Source organism: Struthio camelus, chromosome Z, assembly GCF_040807025.1.
Source record: "Struthio camelus isolate bStrCam1 chromosome Z, bStrCam1.hap1, whole genome shotgun sequence".
Classification (NCBI taxonomy): Eukaryota; Metazoa; Chordata; class Aves; order Struthioniformes; family Struthionidae; genus Struthio; species Struthio camelus.
The window spans coordinates 84,613,475-84,632,874 of record NC_090982.1 but is presented as its reverse complement, the minus strand read 5'-3'; the positions used below and the strand labels follow the sequence as shown (position 1 = coordinate 84,632,874).

The following is a 19,400-nucleotide window of genomic DNA, read 5'->3' as shown; positions in this document are numbered from 1 at the left end:
GATGATTCAACACTGAACGAAATTCTTCTGAATGAAATTTGTATCGCTTTGTAACGTTGTCCTTGGGGCCTTTGGAAGTCTGCTCGAATGCGGACTTCAAAGGCAGCGCGGAGTGCAGGATGCTTTCTCCTGGCACATCGCTGATACTGAAGGAGTTAAAGGTGGCGGTGGCAAATCTGGTGTCTAGCAATGTCTTGAACAGACGCTTTAGGAGGTGGCTGTAATGAACCCAGAAGAGCAGCAGGCTTTGATGGGCCCCAACAGGATTCTCCCTCCAGCTGCTCTGTCTCTGCTTCCCAGCAGAGCCGTTGCCCCAAACTTTTTTCACTGCCTCATCTGTGCTGTCCTTATCACTTGTCTAGGAAGGCCATGCGCAGCTTCTCAGAAGGACTTTAGGTGGCGAGAAGGGCAGCCAGGCTAGCAGAGAGGGAATTCCCATTCATCTCACACCCCTGGAATCTGAGGATTAATGCATCGGTTGTAGACTTGAATTTCCCCCGTGGTTAACTCTAATTTTCTGCAGCTGCACAGATAGTGTAGTAATAAACTCCTAATAGTAGTGATGGCTGAGACAGTCAGACAAAAAAGAACAAGTTTTGGGGCAGAAAATATACAACAGATCTATCACGCTAGGTGAAGTTGTTATTACAAAAATATTTCCTGAGCAACCCTACATATCCTAGTAATATTTTTTAAAAAGGAGAGGTTAAGGACCTTGTTTTCCCAGTAATGACACAAACAACATTTGCTCTGAAGATAATGAGCTGTAAGTATTTCTTATACTCAGTCTTTTATGTGCAGATAGTTCATTGAAATGACGGGCTGCCTGAGAAGAGTTTCTTACAGTAATTAATGTGTAAAGAATATGTAATTAGGCTGATAAGACTGCCCTGGGATTAATGTCTCAAGTTCTTCAAGAGGGGCACATTTTGGGTTCTTGGAGACGTTTGCACTGTCATTGGATACCTGGAGTTTGCCCTCTCACATTGGGTCCTTGCTCAGTCTTGCAGGGTAAGCGTGGTCCGGCTGAGTCAAGGTTTTGTTGGAAGACCTCCGAGGGAAACTCATGGTGCTGCAGAAAGAAAGACCCGCAGCAGTGCCTGGGCTGTGCTTCACGCTGAGCGGCATTGGAGCAATGCCTAGTGCTGAGCTGTGAGATACAGTGTTATTCAGATGCCGTTTTCAGCTGTCTGGCTGAGCACTCCTCTGTCACTAGGTCCCCTGCCCCTTTCAGCAGCAGGCCCATGTTTTTCCTGTCTTCCTTTTGCTGCTGAGGTACCTGTGGAAGTCTTTCTCATTGCCCTTCATGTCCCTCACCAGATTCAACTCCAGATGGTCTTTGGCTTTCCTAACACCATCTCTACGTACTCGGACAGTGGCTCTGTGTTCCTCTCGGGTCACCTGTCCCTTCTGCCACTTCTTCTATGCTTCCTTTTAACTTTCACGTTTTGCCAGCAGCTACTTGTTCATCCATGCAGGCCTCCTGCCACTCTTGCTTGACTTCCTGCTCATGGGGATGGACCATTCTTGAGCTTGGTTGGAGGTGATCCTTGAAAATCAACCAGCTATAGGTATAAGCTCCACCTGTTGGGTCATATATAAACAAGGAGCTTTTGCCGTTTAAGGAGCTGTGGAGCAGAGAAGCTGCCCGATACATGTAGTTTGCTTATACAGGCATGCATTTCTGAGGGAAGAGTGCTTGAATAACGCATGTAGGTGTTCCCCTAGCTGCATATTTCGTCTTGGCTGTGAAGCTTTGGATAATTACTTCTAAGTGCTGCTACAGTGCTGGAAGGGGATGGAATGAGGGGAAAATGGGTCTGTAGAGATCAGCTTGGAGAGCTAACTAGTGGGCAGCGGTCAATGGAGTAGAGGAAGAGCAATAAGAAGGTGGACATGTTTTCATGTAGGCTGTTGCTGTCTGCCTCTTCCATGTTTCCCTTGATTACATGTGGGGCTGACAGTGTCCTGCTTTCCCTCATGCCCTCCCTCATGATTCTGCGTCCCTCATCACCAGTTAAAACACCCTATCAGGGCTTCTCTCTCTGAGAAAAAAAAAAATCCCCTTTAACCAGCAAGTGTTTTCTGACTCTCACAGGTGGGGCATGATGGTGCTACCCCTGAGAGCTGCTGGCTGGTGGAGGAGCTCACCATCGTCGTGCCCACCAAAGGCGTCATGTATAACTTTGTCTGTAAGTGCTGGCTGGCCAGAGACAAAGGTGATGGTCTCACCTCACGAATCCTCAACATCCTGGATGCAGACTGTGTTAACGTTGGCCTCAAGGTAGGCTCTAAAGGCATCTTATAGCTTTAGCAGTTGCAGAGGCCTACGTTCATATGGTTTGTTCATCAGCAGTACCAAAAAAAGGCACAGAAAATCCTCATACGTTAACTTCTGCATGTGACTTGAGTCTTTTAATTTCCAAAGGTCTATTTCTTATTTCTTTAGGGTTGGCTTAGCATCGTTTGTACGAAGAACACTAGGTAATAACAAGGGTTGGATGCAGCCGTAGCACGGGCAGAAGGACAGGGTAGGGTGAAGTGGGTAGGAAACAGTTCAGCAGCACGTCCACATCTTCATCAGTGGACTTGGAGCACCCTCTGCATCACCTGGCACCTGTGGACAGAGGCAGCCACAAGGTAAACACCTTGGTGCAGCTACCTCCATCATGATTTGCTCAGAGGGGGGTATTTCAAACTGATCAGATTAGGACAGGGGAGATAGATAGCTTAGTCTCTGTGTAGTGCGGCTATACATCAGCTTTTCTAATTTGGGATAGGGAAATCTTAATTCAATTATAAAATAATAACAACAGGAAGTTGCTGAAACATGGAGAAATTTGTGAGATTGATCTCTGAAATGTGTAAGTGATTAAAGCTGAATATACGATGGTAAAATGCACAGTCTTTTTTCAATATGTATGAAAGTGTTGTAATGTGCTCTATGCCATATTTCAAACAAGTACAAATTGGAAAGCTGAGCTATGCTGATTTGAGGTGTAAGATTTATAATAGAAATAACAGTCTAGATGAATGGGACAATGTTATGTTTAATGCCTGCTTGGCAATTTAAAATCTCTACAATTGTTTCTCTGTTTACAGTGAGGATACACTTTTGGAGTACATTAATTTTTCTTTGTGTTGATCTGGATTCCCAAGTCAAAGATATTCTCCTGAAATCTTTTTTGGTTCCCCAGACACACAAAAGTGTGATAACATTTTTAGCATCTGTGAAGTATTCAACAGCTCAACGCAGGCTTCAGCAGCAGAATTTACCTAAGAGGGAAAATCAGCTCTCCCATGCTGAATACCAAAGTGAAAACCTGATCTCTTCGAAACTTCCCATCAATTGTTTAACCTCCTAGATAATGTTTGAGAGCTCCTACCAGTGATCTCATGGCTTGCCCCTAGATTGAGACGGATGCTAACGAAGACTTGTGTTCAGTTTTCCCTTAAAAGCCCAATTCTGAACGTTTACTTTCATAAGTAGGCCAAAAATAAACACATCCAACTAAAAAAATTTTTTGTGATGTTGTGCCAGAAACTTCCTGAAATGTCTGAAGAAAATCAGGGGAGGTGTTTGAGACATGAAATCAGAAGTGTGTATTTCACTTTCTGATCAGTTTCCTAGTAAATTTTGGGCTCTTTCCTCATAAATAGCTGTAGTTAGGAAATGGAGCCTGTTTTAATTTATTTCAGAATTCGAAGAAAACTAATACCTTTAATGGCTTGAGGAAAGCTCATGCTTTTTTATTTTGATTTTGTTTTATTCTTGCACAGCCACGTGTGCCCATTTCATATCCTTTTCAATTTAGCTTTCTTCTTGGCTTGATTTGTCATATTTGTGTTTTAAATTGAGCATCTGACTTCCCAGAAGCAGAGAATAGAGTTATTGTCTGCCATAGTAATTAAAAACTTTAATGCACTTGTAAAATAGTTTCTTCTCCTACCTGTGGCAAATCTGATGCTATGCCATAGTTAAAAATGTATGCAGATGAATGGGGGATGAACGAGTTAGTCAAGAATGAACAAACGTGAAAAATAATTTTTTCATGATATTATTCCTTTGCACTGCTGATTTATGCGGCATCTGCAATTCAGGCCAATAGAACTTGCGTAACAACTGACTATTTGAAATATGTGCTGTTGGGGCTGTTCTTGATATTCTTCCACTTCTTAAATCTGGAGGTCTTGTTACCATAGGTACAATCTTGAAAGCATCTAAGTGGCCTTGAAGTCTTAATGCCACTGACAGCCACTGAGGCTTGCATGCTTTTGAAATATTTTTTTCTGAATCTTATTACTCACACGTCAGAAGAAAAGAACAAAGTTAGGTTAATAACATGAAACTGTTGCAAAATAGCTTTCTCCAAATTGGCATACCTTTCAAGTATGAGATCTTGGGACATTCTGGGCTAGATGCAGCACTGTGCATCCCCCTGAGAAACTGGATATCTGCATTTTCCTGATGTATAAAGTATTTAGATGTATAGACGTAAAAGCTGTTAGTGATATTGGATTGAATGTTGCCCATATGGACATTGCACACTTGAGGGAAACGTTTTGCAATCAAGGGAAAGGAACAATTGAGTTGGGTGCTGTTCAGTGGTCCGGTGTTGGAAGCTGACTGCGATCACAGATGCTGGCAGCAGAGAGATGGAGACCTCTGACCATTCGGAGCTACATGACAGTTAACGCCCGTGGCCCAGCAGCTTGTTTGGTGTTCATTGCTCCTCAAGCATGCGTTCATCGTAATGAACATCTCTTGCTCTCAGAGTGTGTGCAGGCTGAAAATCTACGAGAAGAAACCTAGAGGATGCGAAGGGGAAGGTCCTGCAGCAAGTTTCATCCTCTAACTTTGTCTCATGAAACTGCAGTGGGGGAAGAACCCAAGAAGTCGGGTTGTAATGAGAAGCTGACCTCTGGCAGAACCTGTCCAGGGTTTGCTGAGGCTTTTGTGTGTGTTAAGGACGGCTGTTTTGAATGAGACGTTCTGATTGTTTCAAATCCTCACAGATCCTGTATGAAGTTACAGTCGTGACTGGAGACATTGAAAGTGGCGGTACGGATGCCAATATTTACATGACTGTCTTTGGATCCAATGGGAAGACCGAGGAGTTGCAGCTGGAAAAAAATGGAGATAGGTTAGTAACTTTGTCATTTTTGTCGTGTAGAAGCAGAGTCACTTTCTGGTGTCAAGTCTGGAAGCACTTAGGGCTTTTATCATTCTCCCACTGAATCAAACAGATAAACTCTCACTAATTTTATAGATTTAGAACTGGACGTTGTTGGAAGTGTTATTGTAATGCATTTAGCAGAGCAGAAGAAAGGAGCATACTGTGTAGCTAGTGAAATAATGCTTTGTCATATATATAAGTTTTGGTTAACCTGCTCCTCTGACTTTGGAGCTAAGCACTGTGAGCAAAAGTATGAGCAGTGAAGTCCTGCATCAGCTCCACGAGGAACTGTGGGCAAGGCATGAAAATCACAGGTGCAGGCTTTCTGCAGAATGCATAATTTGTGGAACATAAGTAATTTAATTTAGACATTATTTAACAGCTGTGATGGGAATGCTTGTACATATACATTAGTAACTACATAACGAATGGAACACAAACCAACATGCTCATGCCTGCCTCAGAATCACAGAATCGTTTAGGTTGGAAGGGACCTCTGGAGATCATCTAGTCCAACCTCCCTGTTCAAGCAGGGTCACCTAGAGCAGATTGCCCAGGATCACATCCAGACGGCTTTTGAATATCTCCAGCGAAGGAGACTCCACCACCTCTCTGGGCAACCTGTTCCAATGCTCTGTCACCCTCACAGTGAAGAAGTTTTTTCTCAGGTTCAGAGAAACCTGGTAGGTGCCTCGGGAAGCACCTACGATGGGGAGGTGCTGTCTGTCCTGATTTGGCTCCCCCCATTCACTGAGCCAGCCAGATGTGAGCCAGCTTTGATCCAGAAGCCGTGTGAGGGATCCCAGAGATGGTAAGCCCTGCTCAGAAGTGGAATTTCTCAGCTTGGGCTCTGTGCCGTGCTAATGTAAGCGTGTGGTTTGGGAACTGGAATTGGCTTCTATGCAGCTGATGCAAAGAGGACACGCCATGGCATCTGTCTTTGCAGATGTGGCCTTAGCTTGCAGAAAGCCCAAAACGGTCCGTGAGCTCTGTGGCGTGCCATACTGTGTGCTGTAGACCCTGAAGCCAAAAAACCCCACATGCCACATATCCATTTCCTAAAGCTTTCCTTTTCCTCTCCAACACCTCCCTCAGTAAGCTTTGGCACTCTCCAGAATGAACATAGCACAAAACATCTTTTAGAAACGGGCTTCATCAGGCTTAAATTCAATTCATTGATGAGCTCTGATCTTGATATTCTCAGCAAAGCATCAGCAGAATGGCAGGAGAGCTGGAGCATCTGGCTGTGCAATTCTAGCCTGGCTTGCTGAGGTGAGGCTGGACTTTCACCTCAGCTTCCCGGCAGTGCGCTTCCTCTGCCGCAGCTTTGGGTATCACGTGCGGGCTGGATAATTGCAGATAAGGCTCTCAGCGTAGAGGTGTTTGCTCAGGGGATGTTTTACTTGCACTTATCATAGCAAAGTGGGTGTTTGGGCAAGCATGACGAGCTAGGCTTGAATCCTTTCTGTGTTTAGTTGCGTAACAGGCATGAGTACTGCTTGCTCTGAGAAAAATGTAGCAGAGGTGCTGACTAAAATCTCCAGGCTATTTCCATGAGGAACGCGGCTGAATCAGGCAGGCCACAGAAAGCCTTAGGTCTTGGCCCCTTCCCCATCATGGAGAGACAAATGCACCTAGGTTACCAGTGTGTCCAGGCATTAGTGGCATCCTCTTTCTAGGACAGTCCTCAACTGGTCTATCTTCCACTATTTCAAGACCAACATTTAATTCCATAGATGGGAAAATGGACTGTGACTGTTCTCATTCAAAAGTAAAGCAGAATTCCCATCAGAGTCAAGCAACCAAAAATCTCTGAAGGGGACAGACAGCTCCAACCACTCAAGAGAGGGACTGCAATTTCACTCCATGTGGCAGAGCAAGTGGTACCCCTAAACCATGTGGCCTACAAAAAATCATCAGATTCGTCTGTGCAGTTGGGGTGAATAATCTGTACTATAATGATATGAAGACACGATAAAGGAGGGCCACACAGTCTATGAGGTATTAGTTGCTTGGGATGTCTTCTAGCAGCGTAAGATCTGCAAAAGAAGGTGAAAAAGTCACTGGGGTTGTATCAAGAAGGACATATAAAAACCAGCCGTTAACATGTTAACCCTAGGATGCTGTGCTATGCTTTGGGGATGTCCTGGCGCACCTCCACTAGCTGGAGGAGCTCTGTATCACAGCTCATCCGCCAGCAACACAGAGCTCACGTCATCTCGTGAGCACCCTCCGCGAAGGATGCGCACGCCCCTAAATACATGCGCCGCCTGTTTGCACACCGCTCCTGCCTGTCTCCATCCAGCTGTTAACAGCACAGGCTTCCCCAGCTCCTGCTTTGCAAGGAAATCTCGCCAACCTTCACGCCCACAGCGAGGGACGGGGCAGAGCCGCCGCAACTGAATGGGTAAAAGGCATTTCACCTTTATCGGGGCCGTCTGGTGCCAATTCACTCACAGCAGCTTAGCGCATTACGGACAACCCGCTGTCTAGCCTGCCACCGATTTGAGGCAATTTTAGCTACATTACTGTTATTGCCAAGACCTCTGGGCAATAGAAATATTTATAAGTGCAGGCATGGGTAAGAAAGCTTAACGAAATCCCTCAGATAAATACTTCAGTGTCCTGGAAATGGCGCAGTGCCAGGCAGCTCCTCTGACTACTACTTTCCTTCTCAATTTTTTTTAGGCTTTATGCTCCTGTTCATATAAATTAGGGATGGAAAAGAGCTCTTGGGTCATCCAGTTTGTCACTTTAGCAGGTGTTTTCCTGTAGTATGAAGACTTCTTGGGAGTAACAGGTGAATATCAGCCTTACAAACTGTAAATAGGATATTCACTGAATATAAATAATGGTTTACCTTTTTGACAGACTGTTTAGACTGGAGTTGCTCACCCTGGAAAGGCATGGAGTGAGAGTCCTCTATGCAGCTTTGTAGGTAATAGTGGTTGTAATGAAAACTAATCATAGGAACCTAGGATAATTCAGGCTGGAAGGGTCACACCTTTTCCTTAAATAGAAATGAAAATCAATCCACTCACAGCACAAAAGCGTGCTCTCTCACAGTAAAACAGACTGTCTCGCTATCAAGTACCACAGAAAGACAAATAACAGAGAGGAGTTTTTCTGAACAGCAAACATAACCATTAATAACTAGAAATGGACCGGGATCAAAACACCCTATCCAAATGCCTCTGGGAATGTGGGGAAGCGAATGCCTGGAAGAAAACTCAGAGCCTTGTGCCAATCCCTGTTGCTAACATCTGCAGCTATGCAGGCTCAGATAATGGTGTGAGGATAATCACATGCAGGCTACAGGGTGTAATCTGAGCAGAAGTTGATAAAGAAATGTTTTTTCTTCGTATTCTGGCACTGCACAGCTGGTGGGAGGCTGAGAACTTTGCCAGGAATGAGATATCATCATTATGCATTATCTGCATGATGGAAGTGCCCACAGTTTGCAGCGCTCCTTCCAAAGCTCTCTGAGGACATAGGCCCTACTTTGTAGCTCACTCACAAAGAGAGGTTTGCATGAAGGAGGAACATCAGCAGCAGAGTGGTCAGGGTGGTGTCTGGTAGATCTACTGCATTTGGCTGCCCTTCCACCCAGCAAATGTTGGATTTCCATCTTCCAAGCCTGCAGCAGGTCTGCCAGACAGGACATTTTCAGGCAAGCTCTATAGCTTCTATCCCAGAAGATACATTTGCTCTAAACAGAGTAATGTCAAGCCCAAGATAGCATATTTTGTAAATGTGGTTCACTGGAGCCAAGGTTTCTTCTTAGCATCGTTGATTTTAGTAAGGAGGGAAGCTAGCTGCAACCCTGGCCAGTGTAATATGTTCTTCAAGAAGTACGTGCTAGCTATCTTTTTCCCATTTGTTCTTTTCTGCTCATTGCTATGGGCTAGCGGTCCCTACACCTCCTTGTGCCTCTGTACAGCAGCCAAGCGTAGGGCAGGATGCTTCAAGCAATGTTACACAAACCTGCCCTGGTTCTTACCAAAGATGGAGCTAGTTTGAAGATCCAAATTCCCAAAATTGAGGACGGGAGTGAGGAATCATTGGTTTGGGGCCCTTTCTAACACAGTTTGCCTGTGCTTGCTAAGCTTCAGCTTTGGACTCTGGCTCGCAATCAGGCTGCCGAATTTAGCTGAGCTGCAGGAACTGTCTGTCACCACAGCAAGCGCAAAGTTACTTGAAGCATCTTAGTGAAAGAAGATTAAGCAAAATCGCTTTGCCTTCTAGCTGGGGTGGGCTACAGGCAAGCGCATGGGTAGATGCCAGGAGGAAGAAAGGGATGTTCAGTAACCTGACTGTGAGCCTCTGCCTATTGTTCTGGTTTCAATTAGAATGATAATACATGCCACAGACTGCCTGGAACGACTCCAGAAACTTCATATGGGCTTGATTTTCCAGGGGAGGAGGAATCCCTGTCAACTCTGGACAAAGGTGTCTTGCTAAAAACACAGTAGCTGTTGATTGTGCAATAGAAAAGCTCGAGTCCAATAAAATGCACTCATAAACTCTAAATGAGGCTGTTCGCAGGGTCTGAGCTGCAGCATGGACAGGAGAACAACATGCAACGGCTCCATGAAGGAGTGGGAAATCTCCCTGGTCTTTTAATCCTTCCAGGTTTGAGAGAGGCCAAGAAGACAGTTTCATCATGGAGATTGCTGACATTGCGCCCCTGAGGAAGATGAGGATCCGGATGGATGGAAAGGGGACTCGCCCTCACTGGTTCCTGGAAAGGGTAATGCACTTCACATCACGTTGTCTCCTTGTAACCTGCTGGCGTTGAGGCTTTCCAGCACTCGGGAAAGGGGAGAAAGGCAGCGAGTGTCTCGTTTATGTTCCTTTCCTGTTTCTTTCCGTTTGGTGTCTCGTGCCTTTTTCCTGAAGGGCTTGAGTACAAGGAGGAGAAAGCAAGGGCAAAAGCTGTGCCGTGTAACTTTACTGCAGTCCCTGCTGTTAGACCTTGCTCTGCTTCCCTGCGAAAGAGCCTTGCCTTGCCACCAGGGCACCTGCGGTATCTCCTGGCCCCCAGGATGTACCCTCAGCTCTGGCAATCTCCTGCCCTGCTCTGACTCCATGAGAGAGTGGATCTCTCTCTGCTGGGCAGGAACAACTAGTGTGGGCCTGGGCTAGGTGGGGAATTTCCAAAGCAATTCGTCCTTTCAGGCAAAACTGTCAATTTCTCCCTTTCCCTTCTCCCTCTAGCTTGCGGGCGGATTTCTTTCTTTTCTTGTTCGTACAAGTAGGGTGCCCTTCTCTTTTTGTATTTTGAATACAGCATGCAAAATGGCTCCAGCTATTTCTGTTGATTGTATTTTTCCCTAGTGTTCTGCCTTGCAAAAAAGCACTGCACTTGTCTTTATCTTCTCTACAGAACCATCAGATCTATGTAAACCACACTGCTGTCTGGGCACTAAGATGTAATTACCTTGTTATGGGTCCTATAATTATATTTCTAAGAGAGAGATGGAGTGGCATGCTGATTCTACACCATCAGATGTCATTAAGGGAAGGACACCTCTCTGCCATGTTTATTTAGCATGTTATTTCAGGAGTAGATATACCATTGGATTTGTGTAGCTTAACTTTTAGATAAAAATAGGTAAAAAGCCAGTGGGTTAACCTGTGGTCAGGAGGAACAGTGCACAACTTTTTATTGGATCGTCTTTTTTTTTGACTAGTCTGAAGCTGTTCTTATTTTTTCCATAACTAGTGTGCTTCTAAACACTGGTCCTAGGTGGCCACCAGCTTCTGGGCCCGTAATGAAAAGTTCTTCACCTGCTGTAGCGCGGTCCAAAAAGTTAGCGTGAGTTAGTTGCAGTTCCTTTTGGTACTTGGACATTAGCACTTTGAACTTTTTTTCCTAGCGACTCTTGTGCAGCTTTAGAAAGCACTAGACCTTCAGCATATATCTGCCAAATAGATGCCACGGACGCACAATTTTTCTCTCTGTGCCTAAGGAATAACTCAGCCTGTTCTCTGATTCGATTCAGTCATCTCGGTCAAACTCCCTTTGCCATTTCCCCTGTACCTTCCCGTGTGTTTTGTAAATCATATTCACATAAAATGAAATCATATAAAGCTTATTCACCCGGAGACATTCCAGATCTTGTGCTCGTGAATCAGCAATAACTCAAAGGCAAGGGGCTGCACCTTCAGTCGTGAGTGCCACCTCCCCGCAGCCCCGTTGCCTCTTCTGCCCAGCTGCTCTAGCACCTGAGTCTGGTGGATTGTCCCTCCCAGGAAGCCCTTCACAGAGATTTGGGAAAACATGACTCTCTTATCTGGCCAGCTAATGGGTTTATAGCACTCCTCTGGATGGACAGAAGCAACAGACCCTGCACACAACTCATTGACAATGGGATTTTAGCTGCTTTTGAAAATTGTACCTGTAGTTTCCAGGACAGAAGACAGACATTAAAGGGCAGAGCTCTCCTACCTCCAGTGATATGTACAGAACTTTATTTGTTAGCTTCCTTTCCCACCTTCCCTGAGAAGGTAAAAATAACACTGCATTGCCAGGCGGTGAGTCAGGACAGGAGTGCTCTGGAAACGGGGAGGAAGGAGCCATTGTGTTCTCTGATTTGTATTCCAGCCTTGAAAACTTATGTAGCTTGGTGTGACATGAAAACTGATCTGAGCCCATTTCCATTTCTGTCAAAAGTGCATATTAAAACTGCATAATGAAATACTTGTGGGGGTAGTGCTAAACTCTCAGACAGATGGTTCACAGTTAGTGCTAACTAGCACAGTGAAATGAGAAGCTAGATTAAGCCATCAACCCCGTAATTAACCATTTGTTGCTCCATTTATCTACAGGATATTCTCAGTTTCCTTGTTCTATTAAAATAACAATAAATGACCTTTCTAATTCTTCTTGGTCTTTCTGTAAACAGTTTGCTGGCCATAATTTATACTGTTTTTAGTTTACCAGAAATAGAAGTGCATAAATGCCAATTAAAATGCACGGATTATCAATGATGTTGTACATAGCCAAAAGATTCAATTTACAGACAGGGAGGTAGTCATATTTTTTCTTCGTCTAGATAACATACATTGAAATTTTATTCAGAATCTCAGTGAAGTAATGATTTGGTACTAAAGATTCAAATTCCATCAAAAAGGACAATAAGTTTTAAATGCTGATACTTAATCTACTAGAGGAATCAAAATTTGATTTGTGATGCGGTAGGCCAGAATGAATATTGTTGATTATTCTTGTTATTACTACTACTATTTATGTCTGTGCGCCCATGTGGGGCATTTTATAGATATGTTGCCCAGTTCTGCAAGTGGAATATCCCTTTGCCCATACAAGGCAGTTTGAAGGGCTGGAACACGCACAGAAAGACATATGGAAAGCTCTGAAAAGCTGAGGAGCAGTTTCTGATCTCGCCACTGCTGGGAGAGACATGGACTTTGGATATTTTCGTCTAACCTAATGCTGAATCTCCTATTCAACCACATCAAGCTACCTTCGGGCTCGGCGTGCTCCGTGTTTCTGAAAAAAACAGAGAATAGGTGACTTCTAATTAAGAGACTTATTAAAATGCATGCATTGGAAACCTCCTCTTGGGACAGCCTGCTCCTCAGACCACATGATGATTTCACCTGCTCTCCAGTGCCTTAGATATGAGGTAGAAAAGCTAGGAATAAGAAGGGACGAGAGCTTGCTGAGTGAAAAACAGGGAATTGTAAGACTGTTGAATTCTGCCTAGATGGTTCTCAGAATTTTGATATTACTTTGTGCTGTCAAGGCCAGGCAGATAAGAAGCTGTCTTAATGAAGTACTAATTGCATTGCATTCAAACGTCACAAATAATCCTGAATACGAGAGTTTGTCTTTATTCAGTTCTTTTTCCTTTATATAAAGGAGATTAAGAGAGTTTGAGACAGTTCATTATAGCAGGAGCTGATTGTTGTTCTTTGCAGCAGCGTCTTTTTGTTTTACAATCAGAGGACCCTGTTTTTAAGTGAAGACTAACGACATGCAACAGAACCATAGAAAAGTGTGGTTAAGCTTTTAAAGATGAAATCCAGGACCCATTTATTCCAGCATTGGTGGTGTGGGTGAGGGTGTGTGTGCGGGGGTGTGTGTGAGCCCATGAGGAAGGTGTTTTACACTGTGTCTCAGAGAAGGGAGGGCAGAGGTAAGCCAAAATGAACTGACATGTCAAACCTTTCTGTTATAGCACACGGTGCACAATTAATTGCAAGTTGCTGGTTGAAGGTTCCTGTCAGCTACCATTTTTGCTCAGCTACAAAGCAAGTCATCAACATTTTATTCATATACAGTGCTCCAACTTTCTTCTTATTTTTAAAAGCATTCTACAGCCCAGTTAAAATCCGTGCACAATTAGTGACAGTGCTTAGACTTAAAAGTATGCAGGATGTCCACAGCAAGTTTTAGGTGTCCTAAATAATAATCTAGATGTGATGTAAAATTCCTTATTGCCAAGGAATAGCTAATTCTTTCAAGAGGAACAACAGAGAGAAGATAAAAATAGTCCCAGGCCAGGTTCTGAGATCACTTTTTTCATTCTCACGATCCAAATCAAAATCCCACATCATCCTATTCATGCGCAGCACCCAAAAACTTCTCCTTCTAGGATGGGCTTCATCGCATGCAATTTTAGTCACTGAAAAGCTGCATTCAGCTTTTACCTCTTCTGCCAAACGATTAGACCTCTTCTGTAGTCAGTGGAGAGATACCACCTGCCTTCAGGGACCGTGTATCTGCCCCCAACTTAGGCAACTGCAGCAAGATGGGGTCAGTTGGTGGTACCCGTCTCTGTCCATCGACCATAGGGAAAGCCACCATGATGAGCTTGCGTTAGGTGCCCAGCGTTTAGGTGGCTCATGCTAGGTAAGGTAAATCTCATTCCTCAGAGCCATAGTCTGACTTAGCTACCAGCTTGCCAAATGTTTCCTGTTACCTCTGTGTCTCTTCTACTCCTCTCTGGAGCAGTGTCCAAGAGTGAGACAGCAGAGGCTGTTGTTACTGCCTGTGCTAACCGCTTACATGAAGCTACATATGGATGAAACCGTTCATTCTAGGTGAGGGCCTGAAGAGGGAAATAGAGGGTAATTTACTCTTGTGGTTTTAGTGGCCTGGCAGTTTTTCCCAGACAGCATCTGGAACATTGGACATGGGATGGTTATTTGTGCGAGGTCTGATCTCGCTGTCTACGAGTGCACTCCAGCTGGCAACTCTAATCTGCTACTATCCCCTGCTGTTTTCCTGTCATTTCCCTGTAAGCTTTTCTCAGGACATTTTGCTACTAACAACGTCGCTGCCATGCTTGAGCAGGACAGAAAGCCAGAGCTGGTTGAATCTTCTCCAGCAAAGAGTCTATGTACCAAGGGGAAAAGTAATTTTCAGTTCACCTGACATTATTCCTGATTTTCAAATTTTAGCCCAAAAAATGTTTCTAGATTGGACTCTTAGCTAAGAGGATACGGACATCTTTCACTCATCCCTGAGAATGAAAAGACTTCCTGTTGTTATATATCCTGGCAGAAAGGGCACCAGCCAGGGGAGGTGGAGACCTGAGCTCTGCTTGGTTCAAAGCAGGGATTCATTTCAGTCTCCTTGAATCAAAAAGCTGTTCTCTAAGCACAAAATAGTAGTGTTACTGGCTGAGAATAGGCAGTTTTATAGAAAAGTGGGTCAGCTCTAATAAGCCACAATGTCCTGTACCTCTAGGATGAAGATGCTGGGTTACAGATCCCTGCTTATCATCAGTCAGAGAAGAAAAACCTCAGATGAGGGTCCTACCCACAAAACTGTACAAGGCACAAATAGTACTGCTAGTGCTTCAGCAGTGGTGTAGCTATTGCGCTCTTTTAAGCCATTTTTTATAACCTTGAGCAATGTTCTTCTTTTGAACTGCTAAAGGTTCCAGTGAAGTTTGGCTGGGGTCAACAGAAGGCCATAGACTGGGACACATACAGTTTGAGGACAGAATTTTAGCATATTTCCTCTCAAGATAAGTTTTCTGAGTTTCCTAGGCTGACACACGGTAGTGCATTGGAAGGTCATTAAGACAGTCAAGTGGTGGAGCAAATGACTTACTAGGAAAGGCTAAGGTAATGAGGGGTTTTAAGCCTGGAGAAGAGAGGGCTAAGGGGGAATTGAATAGCAATCTTCTGCCTAAGAGGAGAATGAGCAAGCCTGTTATCAGAGGTGAAGAGTGAAAGGGCAAGAACAGCAGACAAAAGTTGCAACAAGGAAAATCCTGATGGGACGTAAGGAAAAAATTCTTCACAGTGAGCGTGGTCAGAGGCCCGGCGTGCTGGGGCGATATCCATCCCTGAAGCTTTTCAAAACTCAGCTGCACAAGACCCTGCGGTTAGCCCTCCTTGGAGCGGGAGTTTGGACTAAAGTCCCTTTCAACCTAACATTTTCTACTATTCCCTGATTCTTTTCTTCCCAATAGCATGTACACTTCTCTGGCACGTGTCTGGGCTTATGCCCACACGGCTTTTGCAGAAATGTGTGTAGCAAGTCATTGTTTCTTGACACACTGCATCACTCACGTATGGTCTCTGTTGCTGCAGGCTAGTGGAATGCTTTCCTCCCAGTAGACTGGGGTTCCATCAAGGCCACTTTGATCAGGACACAAAAAGGAGGATATTTTATTAAGTGTTCGGTGGAGTAGCTCTCTGGCTTGTTCTAAACAGGTTCCTATTCTGTTCTTACCAGCTATCGCCACAGCATCTGAGCTCCTTACAGTAACACATTAGGCAGTGTGACTAATATCTGCATGTTGCACGTTGTTTGTTCTATCACCCTTTCCCAGAGGGAAAAGTGTGTGAAGTTTTGCTGGCCTAATTTTTGCCTGTGAGGGTTTTTTTTTTAAATTTGTTTGAGATTGTTTTGCATATCCATATAATGATTGCCGTGTGTTTGCACAAAAGAGGCAGATGAAAGAAAGGTACTGTGTACTTCAAGGAGAGGTAGTGGGGTTTTTAATAACTGTCTTTTCCTTCTTCTTTGAAGTTAACTCCAGACCAACTTCCAGGAAAGGTCTCACCCTCGTACAGGTGAGCTTTGTCCATGACTTATGTCAGAGGAGCAAAGTTCTTCCTGTGCTTTACCCCATGCATGAAAAGGTCCAATAGTATGAAGATCATTTCTCAGGACAAGTCACCACAGCAAGTATGTCCATTTCAAGGCACTCAGTTTAACCCAGAAGAGTTCGGTATTGTTTTTCAGGCTGTGACAAGGCTTTGCTGAGAACGACATGCTGCCCATGTCCAGCCAGACTGTGTGCTTCATACGTAACGTCATTCAAATGGTAGCTGATTTTTTTTCCCTTGTTTTGACTCTCCACAGATTGTCTTGAAGAACCTGACTAATCAAGAAGTGGCTACATTTGCATATGGTGAATGGCTGTCAAAGCTGAAAAATGCCACGGGAAGTCTTGTGTGTGAGATGCCAGCCATGATAAATGATGAGCAGATGATGGAAGACACAACGTACACTATTCAGGTTAAAACCAGTGATGTTGGAGGTAGGTATATGGTGGATGTCTTAAATCTTTTCTAGCATGAAGTTCATTTTTTTAGCAATGGCAAACATCTCATGCTTAATTTGAAATTATGCAAAAAAGCATAATTCAGCCCTACTATGTTGGAACACTGCCATTTTGGCTGTTTGTCATGAGAGTGCTACCCTGTGGGATCCATCCTCATCTGATCAGCGAACATGAAATATTTTGACACCTGGTCTAAATTTAACTGCTGACTGCTTCCTCAGAGAAACCTTAATCAGAAGCTGTTGCCAGAACCTGTTGCAACTGTAGGACCCCCCTCACACACACCCCTTTTTCTTTCTGGTCAGGTTTGTGACCACATAGGCTGGAAGACTGTGGTTAAAGCTGGTGGGTTCTAGATTTTCAGTCTGCAGTCTCTGCCTTGGCCAAAAAGGATGGCAATTTTTCACCCTCCTTTTTAAAGTGTTTTGAGGCCGTTTATCTCATGAAAAAGCATTCCATAAATACACATCAGACAAGAGATGAAATAGAGTTAAACGAAAGCTACACAGCTTCCAGAGCCAAGAAATGGGATTTCTATGTCATTTCCTGGGATCACTGCCTCTTTTCATAAGAACTTCTGTCAGGCTGATGAGTGAAAGTTACAACCATTATGTACAATTGCTGCATGCCAAATCAACGCAAGCTGCACATTATCATGAAGATACCTTATTTGAAAGGTTGACCCTCCGAGGGAGTTCTGCCGCACCAGCATGCATATCACCTTCTGATCTTCACCTCTCTTTCTTGATTTACCAGTGGTAATTTTTGCAGCTTGTGAGGTTTGAGATGAGAATATCAAATTTCCCCTGGCAAAGTATCTTAGGGCCACCTCACCACTTTTTATCTGCGCCGCCTGCTGCTTGTCTGAAACAGCATGTCGTGAAATACTAAAAACAAAAAAGAGAAAGGAGGATTTGTTTATGTATCTGGCAATCCATCTAGTATAGTGGTAGATCTTTCAGTGACCTTTTTGTGAAATTCAGCCCTAACTCAAAGGCAATGGAAATAGAAATGAGAGGAGAATAGAAAATGACAGCAACAGCAGACAGATCTGCCCTTCCCATTGAATGAAGGATGATGGGTATTAATGATGAGGCATTTTATTTCATTATGAGCCGCGACAACCAGTAGGAAAGAACAGATTACGGAGAGGTTTCTCAGGGTCTGTTTATGATTAGATCCTACGGCACCCTGGCATAATGCTGAACTTCATCCAGTTTCTCTAAAAGAGGGTACAAGTCATGAACCATCTCCCCGCTTTGATCACTATATGTTCCATGATCACTCCCAGTTGGACCACTTCAGGAAAGAAAGGCCTTTTATCCTTGACAGTTATTTTAAAACATGTTATATCAACTCTTGTCGCACTGATATTGTCTAGGGAGAGCAATACTCCAATGTGAATAGTCAGCCGTGTTTATTTCTATGTATAAAGTTTTTCTCTGCAATAGCTTTGAACTTTCCAGTGCATCAGAGGCATTGAAAAAAAACCCAAAAACATAGAGTAGGATTCATCTCACCTATTTGTCACCCTCCAAAAAAATTGTACTTCTGGTCTAAACTCCTTCTAGTCTAGGCTCTGTCTAATCAATTCATCCAAGAAAAGAGTCTTAATCTGGGCTGGATCATCCTCTGCAGGACCTCCCCTGTTCCTCCCTCCAAGCCAGGCAGAGCTAGGACAATTAAACTAGGTGATAAAAGTTAGGGAAAATGAATCCCAGCAAAACTGTTCTACAGTAAATTAGAAAGCAGTAGTCATTCCCTCCTCTTTCTCCCCACACGCTTAAGAATAGTTCTATTTCACTTTTCCTCAAAAAAGCTTTGAGTTACAGTTTGACTTTCCAGAAATCTTCCAACCTAGATGATCACATAATATACAGAGGTTGTATCAGAGAAAGTACCTTCTCGTGCAAACGGACTGATTCCACTCTTTCAAAGATCAGATCTAAAGGCTACCAGACGTACCTCAGATGTCAGCTCTCAGAATACATCGGCTAAGGGGAAAAGAGATTGTTAAGGCAGACTCATCCCAAGACAGATGGGGAATCTTTGGTTCAAACCAAAACTTTAATTTATTTTAGCCCGGAAAAGAAAAATAAAGCACGAATTTACTTTCTTCAAAGCGTGACTCACAGACAGAGTTACAAGGGAACGAGAGTACATAACAGCGCTTTCTGTGGCACGAAAATATCCTTGTCTTTTAATTTTGATTCACACTGCCTTTTTGTATTCTGCATGCAGGCATCATATACATGACAATGCAATAAAGATTGAGAAAGAATAAATACTGCTTTCTCATTTTACAAGCATTAACGAAGCAGGAGGTTTTTATCTCTCTGGTTATAAGATTAATTAGTATGTTGTCAGCTCAGCTACAGCCTACAAATTACATAATTTAAGACAGTCGGTGTCAGTGCCTAGTGGCCTATCCAAGTCTCTATTAAGTCGAAAGAAGGACATTCTTTGGCCTCAGAGGGCTATGATTCAAACTTGTAGTTTGGCTAAAAAAATGATACGTCTGCTCAGTAAGAACTGTAAAATCTTAGACACTTTGGTTGAAAGGGGCCTCGAGAGATTATTTCCTCCAGCTTGCTGCTCAAAGAGCAGTTGCCAGCGCTAAGTCAGATTAGCCATGGCTTTGCCCAGCCAAGTCTTGAACACCTTCAGGGAC

The 19,400-nt window shown here is 43.8% G+C and overlaps 1 protein-coding gene across 1 annotated transcript in view; it reads left to right on the top strand.

Moving 5' to 3' along the window:
* The window catches only part of LOXHD1 (lipoxygenase homology PLAT domains 1), a 149,754-nt gene that overhangs the window by 109,446 nt on the left and 20,908 nt on the right, over positions 1-19,400 (top strand). The window contains exons 33-36 of the mRNA XM_068928480.1: positions 2,099-2,284; positions 5,017-5,144; positions 9,810-9,927; positions 16,528-16,705. Of these exons, the coding sequence (XP_068784581.1) occupies positions 2,099-2,284; positions 5,017-5,144; positions 9,810-9,927; positions 16,528-16,705 (610 nt within the window). The remainder of the gene's footprint in view (positions 1-2,098; positions 2,285-5,016; positions 5,145-9,809; positions 9,928-16,527; positions 16,706-19,400) is intronic.